Raw genomic sequence first — 17,763 nt, 5'->3', positions numbered from 1 at the left:
ACCCCAACCCCCTGATTGGCCCTGCAGGGTACTGGAGCCCCAACCCCCCTGATCGGCCCTGCTCTGTGCCTGACAGGGGGTGGCGCCACAACCTCCCTATTGACCCTGCCTTGAATGTGACAGGGGGCGGTGCCCCAACCCCCCAATCGGCCCTACCCTGAGCGTGACTAGGGGTGGCATCGTACCCTCCCAATCCGCCCTGCTCTGTGCATGACAGGGGGCGGCGCCCCAACTCCCCAATCAGCCCTGCTCTGAGCCCGACCAGGGGCTGCACCTAGGGATTGGGCCTGCCCTCTGCCACCCGGGAGCAGGCCTAAGCCAGCAGGTCGTTATCTCCCGAGGGGTCCCAGACTGCGAGAGGGCACAGGCCGGGCTGAGGGACCCCCCTTTACCCTCGAGTGCACAAATTTTTGTGCACCGGGCCTCTAGTTTTACTATTAAAAAGGTTTAAAAATGAATGAATGTTATTCATGTGCATGATGTTTTAAAATCATTTTTTGGAAACTAAGTCATTCTGCAAGTAGAGCAAACCCATTGATAATCTAAGTAACATTTCATTGTTCAGTATAAGCTATTTTAAGGTACATTCGGATAATGACTTGATGAACAGTTTCTATAAATTTAAATTGGAATATTAATCATTCTTCATATATTAACTTTTTTAGTATTGTTACAAAACCAATTATATAAGATCAAGACAAATGTTTATTTCAGTTTTAGAATTTCCATTTGATTCTTTTCAATAGTTTCTATTTCTCTGCTAAGATTTTTCTTATCTTTTCATTAATTAGAGTCGATTCTGTGAGCAGAATTATAATTGCTCCTTTAACAATCTTTGTGAATTTCAATATTTGGTTCAATTCAGAGTCATTCCCTATTAACTATCTTTTCTGTTGAGAATAGGCTATGCTTTTCTGTTTCTCCTATATGAGTAACTTTTATTCTGGACATTGTGAATGTTATGTTATGGAGATTCTAGATTCTGTTATATTTCTCCAAATAATGGCAGGATGCTGTTGCTTTATCAGACAATTACTTTGGCCTCATAGTTCCATTCTTTTATCTTTAACTAGGCTGGTAGGAATATGCCCTGTGCACATGTAGTTCTGAGCTCAGCCAGACATGTGGGCAGAGTTTCTATGCAGCATTTGGGATCCTTCTCTCTGGCTCTCTCCTATTCAGGGTTTATCCTTCACAGCAGCTGTGGTTTCCCCAAACACTATGCTCTAGTTCTTCAGGCCAGAATGACTGTGAGTTTGCTACCAGTTTTCTATCAGAATTTTAGTTTCCCCCACATGGTGCGTGTAGACTGGGCCTGTCCTCAAGTGTAAAATCATTAAGCAAACAAGTAAAAACCATGCTGTCACCTCACTCCGGGTGTTAATATCCCTCCAGAATCTGCCTGCTTGGTTACTTTCCAATACCTTCACATAGGGGTTTTCATTTTTTTCAAAAATGGTATCCAACGTTTAGACTTTTATTTAAATGGAGATCAGTCTGATAGGAGCTTACTTGGCCATAAAAGTAGAAATAATATGAAGATACTAAGAATGTTTTTCTAAATAAAATAATGATAAAGAAAAACCCTATAGTCAGACTAACAGATTGGATTTATTTTGGCAAGGAAAAATCCTTAGACTATATATTTCTAATTTCAAGGAAATCTGCATATGTAACCACAAATAGAATATAAAGATAAGAAAAGTAATAAATGAAAAACACCTTTACAAAAAGGAAAACAGCCCAATCGGAGTGGCTCAGTTGGTTGAACGTTGTTCCGTGTACCAAAGGATTACTAGTTGAATTCCAAGTCATGGCACCTACCTGGGTTGTGGGTTTGATCCCCAGTCAGGAAGCAGAGGAAAGGCAACCAATCCATGTTTCTCTCTCACATCAGTGTTCCTCTCTCCCTTCCTCCTTCCCTTGCTCGCACTCTCTCTTTCTCTCCTTTCCTCTCTCTAAGCATGTCCTTGGTTAAAGATTTTTTTTAAAAAAAGGGAAAACAGTTATACTTTAACTATTTTGAAATAAAATATTTGAACCACTTTTGTATTATTTTAGGAAAAAGTCTAATGAAGCGGATGACTGTCAAAGAGAACTTAGAAAACTGAAGTTTGAATCCGTTATTTTTGAATCAAGGTATACATTGCAAATATTTTAATTAATATTTTTTAGTAATTGAGTTTGAAACCACATTTTAAATAACATTTTATTTAATATGTACTTTGGCTTTCTTATTGTATTGTTTACATATATATTACCTAATTCAAGTTTATAATATCTTGAAGCTGTTTATTGACTTTTGCTTCTATCTAGATGGGAAAATTTTAATAACAGATCTATTTCCTTAGCATTCTTAATTTCTAAATGTTAAAGTTATAATCTATAATTTCAAATGAAAAGTTCCATACTTTTGATAAACATGAAAATGTAGTATCTAATGCACATTGATGGATTTTTTAATACTTTTTTTTAGGCATACTAGATTGCTTAAAGAGAAAGAAGACTCTTTAATAGCTTGTCAACAACTACATAAAACTTTACAGGAAGAACTGACTGCAAAAGAAAGGCAAGAAGAAGATATAAAAAGGAGGATTAACCTTGCAGAAAATGAACTAGAGACAACCAAAACTCTTCTGAACCAGACAAAGGAAGAGGTCATAACACTGAAAAATGAAAGGTGCAGTGAAGAATAATTTCTTCCAAAAATAGTTAATGTTTATGTCAGTATTCCATATATATTTGAAACATCAAGGTTCTGAAATCCCAGGATTAAAGATGTATTTCACCTGAAAAGTTATTATATCCCATGACCTCACTTTACAGGGATCAAACTAAAGCTTGAATTTGTTAAATTTCTTGCTTAAAGTCATACAGTTAGCTAATGAAAGTAGAGTTGGAACCCACACTGGTGTTAGATTTTTATTGAAAAGATTAAAAAAGACCACGTGTGATACTCTACTGAATTTTACTTGGACCAATCACTGGTAGAGTCTGGCATTTTCCAGTAGAGAAAACTCTTCTTATATCACTTTTTCTTTTATTGATTTCTTCTTTTCTTCTCTTTGTTATTTGTCAACACCTCTTATTGAGGACTTGCCATAAGCACAGTTACCTCTGGTGTTGAGGTAGTATCAAGGATGCTAAGAAACATATTCATCCAACCTTCCTAGATATTTTTGCCAATAGAACATAGAGCCCACACCTTTATGGTCAATTAATATTTGGCAAAGGAGGCAAGAACATAAAATGGGGTAAAGATAGTCTATTCAATAAACAGTGTTTAGAAAATTGGTCAGATATGTGCAAAAAAAAAATGAAACTAGATCTTACACCGTCTTACACCATACACAAGAATTAAACTCAAAATGGATTAAAGAATTAAATGTTAGACTCAAAACCATAAAAATACTAGAAGAAAACATAACAGCAAAATCTAGGACATTTCTCATAGCAATATTTTTTTCTGATATATCTCCTTGAGCAAGGGAAACACAAGAAAAAATAAACAAATGGGACTACATCAAACTTAAAAGGAACAGTTTTCCTGATTCACCAACCTAGAGGGGAAGTCAGTTTTAAATTTGCACTGGCTCACAGAGCTGTGGCCCTCACCTGTGAAGCAGGTGTGAGTTTGCACATTTTCCACATAAGAAAATAGGTTAAGCAAGGTAAATTTCTCGCTTAGGGTCCGTATGTCTAACCTTTATAACCCATGTTGCCTCTCCTACAGTTTGCACAATTCCCTCAGCATCTGCCTTAAAAGGGCCGATTTTGTCAGCTTTTGTCCATGTGACCGCTGTTTCTCAACCATGTTGTAACATGGTCTTCAGGGGCCTCCCAGCCCTGCAGAAAGCAGAAAAACGAGGGTACCTCCTTGGTGTCCCCTCTCCCCCCACCCCTTGCTTTCTACCCCCACCCTTGCACTCTTTCAGGATTCTCCCACCCACTATAAATAAATACAGCATGGTGAGTTTTGTCTTCTACTCTCAGGTAAAATCAGAAGTGGAGCTTACAAACATTTCACAGCACATTCTAGAGGAAGAGAAGATTTGTGTTCATTGAGGCTTGTCCTATTTTCATGGAGACTAGAAGCAATAAGAAGCATAGAATATAGAAAGGGAGCTGGAAGCAATGTTTTAAGGTTTGTGAGCTTTTGGTAGGGTGGCTTAGTATTTTTAAAAATGGACTTTAGAGTTAAGCAAACATAGGTGTGTATTTCACCTTGACCAGTCTCAAGTTTAGACAACTTAACCACTTAAATGTTCATTTTCCTTATCTGTAAAATGGGCATATTAGTAACAGCTGTCTTCTTGTGAAGATTAATGTATCTAGTATCACGCCTGGTAGATTGTCGGTGCTCAAAATGTATTAGTTCCCTCCCTATCATCGTTCCTTACATTGCTAACCCCTCAAAGATCATATCTTATTAATTTTTATACCCTGCACTTGTGATGTAGATATTCAGTAAGTGTCTGTTGAATTCAAGATTATCTGCCTTACTCTTAGAGTTATAGAGATTATTAGTCCATGGAGTGATTCCATTTGGATGCTATCCTATTAGTGTAAAGGATTATGAAATGAAGTGTCCTCAGGAATATCATTCCAAAATAACAAACCTCATCGGGGTTTTCCCCCTAAGACTCACTTCTTTCTCTGATTTCCTCTCCATCAACAGCTCTCAGAGCAAGAGGCTGACTTCTTATATCACAGAGTTACTGCTTTTAACGGAGGCAGGAGTTGTGACAAAATCAAAATTATCTCTTTGATTGAAAATGTGAAGACATCTCCTTTAGAACAACTTGTGAAACAGAACTGAAAGCTGTCATTTGGCATTATGGTTTGACATTTGTTTGCAGTTACGTTTTTAACTACAATTAAGGGAATCTCGATGTTTGCGTGTATGCAAGAAATTAGATTCTCATTTTCTTTTCAGCCTAAGAACTTAAAAGTTAAAGTTTTAAAAATAAATAATCTTAATTGTGAGTAGATCCTAGTTTGCCTATTATGCCAACTCCTAAAACATTATTTTAAAAAATATATCTGGTGAAATTGCAGGGTAGAATGCTACAGATGGCCAGCTCTTCTCCCAAATATGAAAAGTAAAGGCAGCATTACATACTGCAGACAGTCCTAGGCTGGTACGAGCTGGAGCCAGCTCTGCCTCCTGTGAATAACACCACTTCAGAAAGACACCGACCACTCAGGATTGTAATTTCTTCTAAAAATTTGGAATTGCATTAATGTATTTCCAAAGACTGGCAAGAAAAATCTACTGTATCCCTAGAGACTAAAACTGCCTGACACCTGGTAGACACTCAATAAATATTGGATGTGTGGATGGGAATGAATTTAATCCCAATCAAACCACTGATCATAGGATTTAAAACTCAGAAGCCCCCAGTGTTTCATGCTCAGAGAGTTTCTGACTTGCCAAAAATCAGAGCTGGGAGTTCAATTCTGTATTCTAGTGAAAATCTTGATTGGATTCTTAGTCAATCCAAATTTAGGACCCAATTTTGTGTTGTTTCCTATAAACCTAAAGCAGCAATATCTGTAGAATTGGTTCTAAAGAGGAAATTGGATAGCTGCATGACATCCAAAAATAGCTGCACATTTTCAGCTTTTTATAACATGGAAAAGATGGAATATGTCTCTAACAATTGTGTTTCATTTCTTATCGTTCCTCTACACTTCTAGCAGAAAGGCCCACTAGAGTCCAAGCTGATTCTTTATAGATTCTTTCAGATCAATATTGTTTTTCTTTATCAGTTTCTTTCTTTTTTAAAATTTATCTTTATTGTTGAAAGCATTACAGATGCCCCCTTTGGATTTGTTTCCCCATTGACCCCTCTCCACCCAGCACCCACCCTTGATTAGCTTGGAACAGGCATTGACTAGTGCATATAGAGATGATTATATGCATGAAAAAGATATTCCTGATCCCAAAAATAAAAACCACACTTATGTAGCACACTATGGAAGAGCTTGCACCTTGTCCAGGGGATGGGGAGGTAGGTAGGGAGAGGTTAACCAGGAAATGTATATGCATGCAAATCAAGGACAGTTAACTGTTTGCAATATCACATAGAATTATTCTTTCTGCCTTGTCCCACGAAAGACTCACACTGAAGAGCTTTTGGAGTTATGAGGAATCAAAGACATATGAACATCTTTATTTCTGTAGTCAGATCAAGCAAACTTACCATCACAAATGCAAGTTTATAATTTTTATAAGAGTTCACTCAAAACACCTTATATTTTGCACAAGTTCATAAGGAATTTAATAATTCTTTGAAACTTCAGTGAATAGTTATATTTCATTAACATCGTTCCAAACTTGGTCTACTGTATTTTAGCTTCCCTAATATACTAGACTTTCCCAGTTTTGTTCTAAAAGAATACACTTAACAGTGGGGTGATTTGTACTGGGTTCATCAGAGGAAAGTATATGAAATGCACTCTACTTTTTGGTGGTATCAAAATTATAGCTAACTCACCTATCTATAGCTATCAAACCTATCTCAGTTTGGCTCAGTGGATACAGTGTTGGCTCGCGGACGGAAGGGAAGGGTTGTAGGTTTGATTTCGGTCAAGGGAACATACCTCAGTTGCAGGCTCAATCCCCGACCCCTGTCGGTGTGCGTGCAGGAGGCAACCAATCGATGTCTTCTCTCACATTAATGTTTCTCTCTCTGTCTCTCCCCCTTCCTTCCACTCTCTCTGAAAATCAGTGGAAAAAATATCCTCGGGTGAGGATTAACGAAAAAACAAATTATAACTATCTCCAGGAAGACTGAAATTCAAGCATCTCAAATATTCAGTATCATCCATTTTAATAGTAAATATAACTTATAAAGTACTCACAGGCACCCATCTGAAAATGCTTCTTGGAATTTTCTAATCAGTAAGACCTCTTTTCAAATAGGAAACCTGGCTTAGGAAATACGTAAAAGTGAATGAAATGGCCAGAACTCTGCTGTCAGGCCACTTCTAACAAGCATACGGCCAGCCACATCCATTCTGTGATACTGACATTCTATGAAACCAGGTGAAGTGCTGCTTTATTTCCATTGACTGCTGCTCCTTTTTTGACCAAGTTTACTATTATAGATACTAATCTTATACCTGAAGTTTCATAATATCATTTGAAGGCAGACCATTGTATTAGTTTCCTATTGCTGCTATAACAAATTAACACAGACTTAGTGGCTTAAAACAACACCAGTGTGTTATAGTTCTGGAGGTTGGAAAACCAAATTAGTGTTCAGGGACTAAAATCCAGATGTCAGGAAAGCTGGTTCTTTCTGGAGGCTCCAGGGTAGAACCCATTCTTTGCCTTTTCTAGATTAGAGGCTGCTGGCATTCCTTGGGTCCTGGACCCATGAATCCAATCTCTGCTTCTGTCGTCACATCATCACCTTCCCCCACATTAACGTTCTTCTCTCATATTAAAAACCTTGGTGATTACACTTCGGACTCATCCAGATAATCCAGGATAGTCTCCACATCCCAAGATCCTTAATCACATCTGCAAAGTCCCTTTTGCCATATAAGGCAAATAGTCTATGGAGAGGATGAAAGTTGAGAAAGCTGTTTCCCAACAGGGCAGAATCTCTAATGCCCTCTTCTAAGGTGGTTAGCATAGATCAGTACATAGCAGAGAGGAAAGCCAGGAGCGGTGGAGAAAACTGGACTGAGAAATCACTTCCACATGAAAGAACCATAGACTAAGCAAAGAGTGTTTCCCACCTCCAGGGTGGGAATCCTCATAGTGGCTTCCAGGAGGACCTCAGAGTTGCGATGGACTCCACCTGGTGCCAGGTGGCTTACTGTGCACTTCCCAGTGAGAGGACTATGCTATCCACATTTGTTTGACATCACACATGGCTGTTTGACTTGTTCTTGACACTGAAATATAAGAGAAGTGATATGTATCAATTCTAAGCAGAAGCTTTAACAGGTCCTGTGTTTTGGTAAGTTTTCTTTTCTATAAATCACAAAATCAACATTTCCGGGTAAGAGTTGCTCCTTGGCCTGCATCCTGGAACAAAAAGTAGAGCAGAGCAGCAGATGACACCTAACAAGCAAAAAGTAAACTAGTACTGTAAGCCTCTGAGATTACCAACAAGTTAAGTTTTGGATGTCTCTGAAATACAAAATTAGAGCAGTCAGGTGAAGAGTTGGATACATGAGTCAGATGCATCAGAACAGATATGAGCTAGAGATAAAATTCGGGAGCTATCAGCATCTCTATTGCATTTTAATTATAAGAGTATATAGATCACCTAGAGAAAGAGAAGAAAGAAAGTAAAAAGGGCCAGGACAAAGTGCTGAGAACACAAGTATTAATTGACAAGTAGAGGAAGATGAGTCTGCAGAGGAGACAGGAATGGCCGTGTCCTCCTCCTTTGTTCCTTTTGTGTCACTTGCCGTTCTCCAGCCTACAGACTGCTGAGCAAGCATCAGAACCTGGTGGTCTGCTTCACACTTTCAAAGATAAAGCTTCCTTTTGCATTGATGGATTTTGAGCACCCTTTGGATGGGGACCCTGCCTTCCCAAGTCACCTCTGTCCCTCCAAGCCTGATGACACCGCCTTGCTCATAGTGTGCAGAGTGGTCAGTAAACCCCACCGTACTACTAACCTGCCCATTCTCTTACCTTGGTCTCTCCCTTTAATTCTCTTTCCTCCACATACACATTCTATTCCATATTCAGGTTTTATCATTCGTTTTTATAAATATTGAGTAGATACATAGAAGGTTTATATAGGTGTCAAGTATGAAGAAGTACAACACAATGAACATCTATGTATCAATCACTCAGTTTAGGAAAAAGGACTTTGCCATTAACTTTGAAGTCCCTCGTGCTTCTCCCCAATTCCACTGCATTGCATTCTCCCCCAGAGGAAACCACCAACCTGCATTTTGTGGTTCTCAGCGAACTAGGAATAAAAAAGCATCTACAGTTAACACCTGTGTGCTTGTCAGTTACTTTGCTCACTATTTCTTTTGGCATGTCTGACCTTGCTTCTGAATATATTCCTTTCTGCAAAGCATATTATTTCATGCTCCTTTAGTAAAGGTCCTTTAGTTAGTGCTAAACACTCAGGTTTTATTTATCTGAGCATATTTTATTTCAGTCTCATTCTTAAAGATAGTTTTGCTGGGTACCCAACTTTAGGTTGCTGGTTATTTTCTCATAGGATTTTGAACATATTATTTTACTGTTCTTGGTTTCTTTTGTTTCTGTTGGAAAATAAGCTTTCATTTTATTTTGGGTTCCTTGGAAGATAATGTAGTTTTGTTTTTTTTCTCTTTGGCTTTTACGATCTCTTTAACTTTGATGTTCTTAATTTTCCACTACCAGGTGCTCAGATGTAAGATTTATTTTTATTTATCTTACTAGAATCCATTGAGCTTCTAGATTTGTGGGTTGTTGTTTTTCATCAATATGGAATATTCTCCTCAGATATTTCTTCCTTTCCCTTTCTCCTTTGCTTCTGAAATAATGAATATATATATATATATATATATGATATTTTCAATTTGTCTTCCATATAGCCACTTCTCTTTTATATTTTTGACTCCCTTTACCACACTATATATACTTTCTTTGAATATCCCTTTCAGCTTATCACTTCATTTTTCAGCTATGAATAATCTGCTACATGGCCATTCACAGAGTTTTCAATATCAGCTACCATATTTGTCATTTCTACAAGTTCAATTTGGTTCTTTTTCAAACTTAGTCATTTAAATCACTCTTATTTCTTTATTTTACTGTATTGAACATCCTTATTTTATATTCTGTATATGAAAATTTAATACTTTAGAATTCATGAGTTTGATTATGCTACCTTTGTGTTTATTCATTCTTCCTGTTAGTGGCTTTTAAAAATAGTTTTGTGATTTTTTTTAACACTATGATCTCATAGGTCTTATATCTTTATCAGTAGGAATTCTTTGAGCCCCAGTTTTAAGATAGATTTCTCCCCAAAATATTGGTGTTTTTCCTACCAGGCATCTGGAGGCAAGGTTAACTAGCACCACTTTAAGTTTTCTTTTCAACATGAAGTGTTTGGGACCACTCAGGTAATATGAATTCAAAATACAAATTTGCATTAGGGTTGGTTTGTGTCTACAAATTCTTATGAGATATTTGTATTTCCCCCTCTACTTAGCACCCAAATTCAAAGCCAATAGTTTCCTTTTTGTACCTTGAGAGGAGATATTATTTTTATTTTACACATACTGAGCATGAATTTCACACATATACTGTAAGTAGCTCTTTGAGATGCAACTTCATTCAGGTGAGTGTCCTCTTAGACTCTTCCTTTGTCTCCTGTTCCTGTGCCCTTCATGGCTGTAAATTTTAAAGCTCAAGTTTCATATTTGGAAAGTACTTTCAAGATGAGAGTTAGCTTCAGTGATCTACTTATTGCTGGGGTTCTTCCAGTTCATTTCATTTTTTTTAATCTTTCGTTTGGAATAATTTTATATTTATATAAAAGTCACAAAGACAGTACAGAGAGTTGATGTTTTCCATTTAGCCTATCTTTCTTAACCATGGCATAACCACTTTTCTGCAAAAAACTAAGAAATTAGCATTGGTATAATGTAATTAACCGAAAGATTTTATTCAGATTTCAGTAGTTTTCCACTGATACTTTGTCCATTCTTTCACTTGAGTTTTGTCCTCTTTATTTTTCTCACTTTTTGTCCAGTTAATTGACGAATTTTTATATTTTCTATAATAAAAAATAATTGTATTTATTTTTAGTAGAAAAGTGTAAAGGCACCTTGTCCAACACATTTTCTGGAAAGAGAAGCCTGGAAAGTTTTGTTTTCTCAGTTTCCCTCAAGTGATATTTATACTTCTGGTTACCAAGTTAAATGTGTCTTCTTATGTTTGTGTTCTTAAAATTTTCTAGACTAGAAGTGTAGGCACTATTTTCATTACAGTAAAAAAATTTTAATAATACTGTGAGTGAGACTAGAATAGAGATTAAGAGATAGATTGAGGGTATATTATGATAATCTAGGCAGAAGATAAAGTCAACAAGCTTAATGAAGTTGTAGTGGGAAAAGAAGGGAAGAAATAGTCTGACAAGGCGTAAGTGGAATATATAGAACTTGTTATTGAATGGATGTGGTAGAACAAGGAGAAGGTAGAGTCGGAGATGACTCAGGGATTTCAAACAAAGATTTTGATTGTTAAAGAAAGGTTTTCAGAAGTCAAAATGAAAGCCCAGATTGCAGGAGATGATGGTGAATTTTCATTTTAATGTGTGAAATCTTTGGTGTTGATGCATCACTAGGATACAGATGTCCAGCAGCAGTTATAAATGAAAGTCACGAGTTTGAGAAAAGGGATCAGAGTAAAAGGAAGAGGTTGGTGATGGAAAACAAAGGGCTTAGGAAGAGGAATAAGGAATGGAGAAGAATTTCCTACATAGAAAGTAAGAAGAGTCATGATTATAGAAACAGGAAGGAACCCTAAGCAACAAGCATGCTTTTGCCACTACCTGTGCTAGTCAAATGCTAATTTGGGTGCCCCTGGGAAAGGTTCACACGAATCCCCCACATTACCTCCACCCGGAGGATCACAAACTAAGCTTTGGGATCCATTTATGTGGATTCAAATGTTAAATGTTCTTTGTGTTTTCAATTTTCTAATGTTTTGTACTATTCCATATCACACCTCAGAATTTACCCTCCACTTGATTTGGTGTGTTCCAATCAGCATTTGAGATAAGTAAAAGAAAAATAAATCTAACAGAAACCACAAACGTGCTGATTTTATGGCACATCCCAACGTATTTTCCTTTAAAAAACAAAGCAAAGCAAAATATTGTCTAATGTTAGAATTTAGTCATAAACTTTAGAACCACAATGTATAACATTTTACTATATTTGTGAATCCATATATGTTGTTACTATTTCATGCAAAAATAGCATTACTTATTACACAAAAATTAAGCCTGAGAAAATACCTTACTATGCAGTGTTTGTGAATTATTGTTAACAGTTAAAATCATATCTAGTAGAATCTATCTATCTATCTATCTATCTATCTATCTATCTATCTTGCTAAAGAGAATAAACAGACTAAGTTGTGAAATTATATTCTCTGAACCAAGATGTGCAACTTAGAGTATTAGGGATGAGACTTGACTCATTTGTCAGGTTTATGGTTTTCAGGGAACTGATGCTGATTTCACATCAGAAGAGCATTGAGCAGCTGCAGGAAGCCCTTCGACAGAAGCGGCTGGATGATGCCAACTGGAGGGAGAAGGTAATGATAATGTAGCTTTCATCAGCATGTGTCTTATGTGCTTCTTTAAAGTTCTGTTTGTTTGCCAGAAGATTATTCCAAATAGATTTCTTTGCTTCTATGCACACATTTGTTTTCTTCTGGAATTTCCTCGACCAATGCACAATGCACAGTGCACTGAAGCCTTCCCAACGCTTTTTCTTCCCCAGCTGGTACCTATTGCTAGCACTAACTGCTTGCCTTGGTTTTCTGGCTATGACTTAAATTGATTCATATGGGCAACAATTGAATTTGAGAATATGAACTAAAGTTGCTCTAAGTGTCTCATTCTTATTTTGTTTCATTTTGTAGCATGGTCTTTTTCTTTCTTCGCTAAAGTTCATATTTCTTTAATTAGTTCTAATTTTTATTAGTCTCCGTGTCCTCAGTTGGTGAATCTATTCTTATTCACATTCCCCCATCTTTACTGATCCATGTTTAAAAAAACAAAAAGATGATCAACCTAACTAACAATAAAAAAAACCATATTAAAACGATGAGAGATTATTTTTCACACAATCACTTGATAGAGTGGTTTTTGCACTGCACTGAAGGACTAGTGAGATCATGTTTCATATTCTTTATGGGACTGGAAATTACAGCAACGTTTCTGACAGCAGTTTGGCAGTAGGTATGAAGACATATTGTAAATCCCATATTTGACTCAAAAATTTTACTCATGAAAGTATTATAGAGACTTACAGATCCTTCTCTTCCCTTAGCTCCTTAGCTCCTCTTAGACCAGTGATGGCGAACCTTTTGAGCTCGGCGTGTCAGCATTTTGAAAAACCCTAACTTTGGTGCCGTGTCACATATAGAAATTTTTTGATATTTGCAACCATAGTAAAACAAAGACTTATATTTTTGATATTTATTTTATATGTTTAAATGCCATTTAACAAAGAAAAATCAACCAAAAAAATGAGTTCGCGTGTCACCTTTGACACGCGTATCATAGGTTCACCATCACTGTCTTAGACTGATAGAGTGAACTTTCCTGCCTTTGCTTGTGTATAAGTTTCTCATCTCCTCAGCCACACCCCAAGAAGGACTTTCAGATACAGTCTCCTGTGAACTCTTTGCTTTCATGATCCACTCTAGTATTACTGAACACTGTGTTCTGTCCCTGAGGTGCTAATGCAGCCAGTAGACCAAGTTAGTGTTGGCATCTGACCATATAAGAGTATTATGTTCTTGCTTTATGCTGTTAATTTGATGATGAAAATAAACCTGTATAGGATTCTGTAAGTTCTTACTAAAACCATGATATCTTTCTAATAAATTAATTACATCATAGGTGTATTTTGGCAGGTATAATTTTCTATAACATTTCATTTTGTTGAGAGGGCATGACTTCTTATTAATAAATCTTATAATTCAGCTTAGCAGTAATTCAAGATCCAGATCAGTAAAGCCAAGATATGATAATTATGTCCTGGTTGTGTTAGCTATTGAAGCTATGAATAAAAAGTTCCCTGAAAGTCCTCTCATGAGAAAGAAGAATCACTAATATGACATTGTCATCTCTTTCTTGGATCACTGTGCCTTTGTGTAGGAATGTAGTGTTCCCTTTATAAATATATAATACACATATTAGAATAAACTTCGTAACTTAAGTGCTTTTATCATTAAAAAATGTAGACAGCCATTTGTGCCTGTGCTTAATTACTTTAGAGTACGTAAAAAGCACATAACAAAATCAACTGTTGCTATGCAACAAGGATGGCACATTTGAAAATAACTATATGTTTACTAATTGCCATGGATTTTTGTTTACTTGAAGTGTTGTTTCGATGTGAAGAATGAAAATTAATGTGCATACTGAACATTTAAAATTGGTTCCCAATGCACAATGGTGTTACTATTCAGTGAAAATTCTGCAATTAATAAATCTCCTATAGCTGGAATGCTAATTTGACTTAGTTTTAAATAGTACATAGATCTTTTAAAAACAAATAGTTCAACATTGTTCTTGAGCTTCTAAAAAATGTTACTTAGTTGGGTTTTTTAAAATATTGTCAAGGTATCTGGTGGGCCGTTAACTCTTACAGTCATACCTTGCAATCTTTCCAAATGTTTTGCATTTGATTTCCTTCTTTCATGTGTTCTTGACTTATCTATCCTAGTGTGGCTGGAGCACAGTGATCAAGTGGGGAAAGTTAGGTTGGAGAAGTCCAGGGCTGCCAGAGACGGCATTTGGGTTGTGCCCTGCACAATAACACAGGCCAAGGGAGAGAAGGGGGCTGCAATCCAGCCTGTGCTCTGCTCACCAAGTACTGTGCCTGGCATGAGGCTGAATTCACCTAAGGAAGGGGTGTGTTGTTAATTCACATGATGGTGTCATATAGGCTGGTAGTGGCCCTATAGAAAGTCATGTAGAGGCCTTTTGATTTTATACTAATGCACTGAGAAATCACTAAGAGGAAATAAGAGAATCCAGTTTTTATTTTGTAAAGGCAAAATGAACAGGATTTAATGCTGGACTGGGTGTGGAGGGTAAGGGAGAGAGGGGAATGATTTGAATAACTGGATGGATGGTGGTTCTGAGTCCTGAGATGGGGAGGGCTGGGGGCAGAACAGGTGGAGACAGGTTTTTGTATCAAGATTTCTGGTTCAGACACTTTATTTGAGACACCTGTGAAGTTCCTAAATGGCTACCAGGAGGCAGGTGGATGTAAGTACCTGGAATTCACAAGAACATCTGTTCTTTTTTTCTGAGTGCCCCTAAGGCAGTGGTTCTCAACCTTGTCTGCACATTAGAATCACCTGGGAATTTTTTAAAATCCTGAATTCTGGGCCTCATCCTCCGGAAATTCTGTTTCTTTGTTACTAATGCTGTGGCCTCACCCCATAACAAAGAAATAGAATTTTGGAGGATGAGGCCCAGAAATCAGGATTTTAAAAAGATTCCCAAGTGATTCTAATGTGCAGCCAAGGTTGAGAACCACTGCCCTAAGGTGTTCCTTGTCTTTAGTAGTCCAAGAGCAACACATTTGAACAACCCTATATGTTTCTAAATGATCACCAGCATCCTTTTCCCTAAACAATCCAGAAATTGATTTTGAGAGAGCCAAAAGAATTTATTGCAGTGAATATAAATATAATTGCTTTGCCTTGGGGCAAATGCTCAGACCTGTACCCAGTACAGTAAACCCAATGACCCCACACTGGAGCTAGGCTTCTGTCTGCATTTTATTTCATTTAAAGGGCTTCCCACAAACCTTCTTAGCAATCTCTCTGTTTCCTGGTAATCTGGTTTCAGTGTTCCCTTGAGAAATGCAGATTGACAGCTCTCCTCTTCTTACGGTGACCTCAACCACAGAGTCTCACTAAATCAGGTTTGGCAGTTTTTCTCCCAAGTTATCTGGCATTAACTCCCCCTGAGAATTTAGAATCATGGCACAGTGTAAATCCAGAGCCAGCCTGTCACTGGGATCCCTTCTCTAATCTCACTAGATGAACTCTCAGGCCTGAAGGAATCCAGGACTCTCTCTTGCTCCAGTAGCAGAGCCAAAAACAGTGGTTAAAAACCACAGGGAGAGAGATGTTGGCTCAGCTAAAGGAAGCAGTGCCTAATGCTTAGTGCTGTCTGAAAATGGAAACGCCTGCTGGGAAAGGAGTGAGTTACAGTTTCTATGGTAGAGGCACAGAGCAGACAATCATTTGGTGTGGATTCCATGGTAGAGACTGAGGGATCGGGGCATAGAAGTAATCTCCATTGACTATTATAACCCTGCTCATGCTACAGCTTCACTTAGATGTTTCATCCCATTTCATCCTCATAAGGACCCCCAAGGGAACTTTAGTCATAACCCCACCAGGAAAAATTATAGTCACAATTAACAGCATACAACTGGAAAGTGTCAACTCTATCTAAACCCAAAATCCTTGTTTATTCTTTCCACTAGTCATAAAAGCTTGAGAGATTGAGCTAAGGGATTTCAATGGTTCCTTCCAGCACTGTGATTCTATCTGAGTCAAAATATGGATACAGGCATTACTGACCCATGTTTTCCTTAAACAGCCTTCTGGCCACAATCACATTAAAATGATCATCTATGGTCTCCATCAAGAAAGGACCATTAAAAACTCAACATTTGTACTTTATATCCCCTCTGACTTTCAACAGAAGTTAGTCTAAGGGCCTCAAATTTTTTTAAAAAATAGGATTGCTGGCAAGGACTGTGTTTACAGTATAAATGTACAGAAGACAAAGCTATTAGTATTTCTCAAAACTGTAATCATATATTGTTCTAACTTTTCTACTTATTTTCAGGTCTTAGAAGATCTTGAAATATTTGACCCAAGGTCAATTTTTCTGGCCTAAGTTCTGAGTCAACTTTTAAAAAAATACTAGAATTTAAAAATTAGGTTAATCTTTTGAATTAGAATTAGAATTTTAAAAAATATTAGAGTCTGGCCCAGCCGTGGTGGCTCAGAGGATAGAGCATCAACCTGCAGACCCAAGGGTCCCGGATTCGATTCCGGTCAAGTGCAGATGCTTGGTTGCAGGCTCCTCCCCGGCCCAGGCCCTGGTCAGGGCTCATGCAGGAGGCATCCAGTTGATGTATTTCTCTCACATCGATATTTCTCTCTGTCTTTCCCTCTTTCTTCCACTCCTTCTAAAAAGCAATAGAAAAATATCCTCAGGTGAGGATTTAAAAAAATTGGAGCCTGAAAATAAGATTAATTTGCTTATTTTATGGTAAAATGGCTTTATATGAGTGTTAAATGCTATTTTTTAGATTGAAGCTGAACTCGCCAAGGAAAGAGCCCAACATTTAGTTGAATTTGAGGAGCAAGCTCTTCTCTTTAAGGAAGAAGCTAAACTGGAACTTGATATTGAAAAGGAAAAACACCAAGAAATGATCCAAAAGTATAAGAAAGAACAAGAGGAGCTACAAATGAAGGTCTGTCATTCTGATGATCACCATTACTTAATGGGTTTAACACTGTGGATGCTGGTTATTTCCTCCTGAGAGCACTACAGCATTTATAACTCCAGCAGTTTTCCTCATAGCCACTGTGCCTTGTTTCAGCCACATAGATAGAATGGTTTGGATATTCTCCAGATGAATAGCTGATATAAATTTTACAAGCATGCAATCCAGCTATGTATGGAATTTTTTATAAAAATAAACTTATTTTTTAAAACAGCATAAATTATGTAACTAATAATTAGCATCGTTAGCGATTCCAACTCATCAAATATCAAACATCAAAAGATAATGAGGTGTTTGGCATAATTAAAAATTTTCTAACAACTAAAGCCTATCTTCTTTAATTGTAAATATTTTCAATTCCAACTATTTTTAAAGGGAAATATTTCTAAAATGTAACCACCTCCATAATTTCTGAAAGAATGTGTCCTAAATATACTTTAAAGTTTTGTTAAGGTTTCCCTGTTTTTATAAGGCCTGAGTGTAGTAGTATGCATGTGTTCATGT

The 17,763-nt window shown here is 37.1% G+C and overlaps 1 protein-coding gene across 7 annotated transcripts in view; it reads left to right on the top strand.

Annotated features, from left to right (window-relative positions):
- The window catches only part of LEKR1 (leucine, glutamate and lysine rich 1), a 123,281-nt gene that overhangs the window by 86,093 nt on the left and 19,425 nt on the right, over nt 1-17,763 (top strand). For all 7 annotated transcript variants that reach the window (XM_006090340.3, XM_023755158.1, XM_023755157.1 and 4 more), the window contains 4 exons: nt 2,062-2,139; nt 2,477-2,680; nt 12,205-12,298; nt 17,062-17,226. In XM_006090340.3, the coding sequence (XP_006090402.2) occupies nt 2,062-2,139; nt 2,477-2,680; nt 12,205-12,298; nt 17,062-17,226 (541 nt within the window). The remainder of the gene's footprint in view (nt 1-2,061; nt 2,140-2,476; nt 2,681-12,204; nt 12,299-17,061; nt 17,227-17,763) is intronic.

The sequence above is a fragment of the Myotis lucifugus genome, unplaced genomic scaffold, assembly GCF_000147115.1.
Source record: "Myotis lucifugus unplaced genomic scaffold, Myoluc2.0 scaffold_70, whole genome shotgun sequence".
In the NCBI taxonomy this organism is placed as follows: domain Eukaryota; kingdom Metazoa; phylum Chordata; class Mammalia; order Chiroptera; family Vespertilionidae; genus Myotis; species Myotis lucifugus.
Note: the sequence above shows the minus strand (reverse complement) of the source record. Positions and strands in the feature narration are given on the sequence as shown.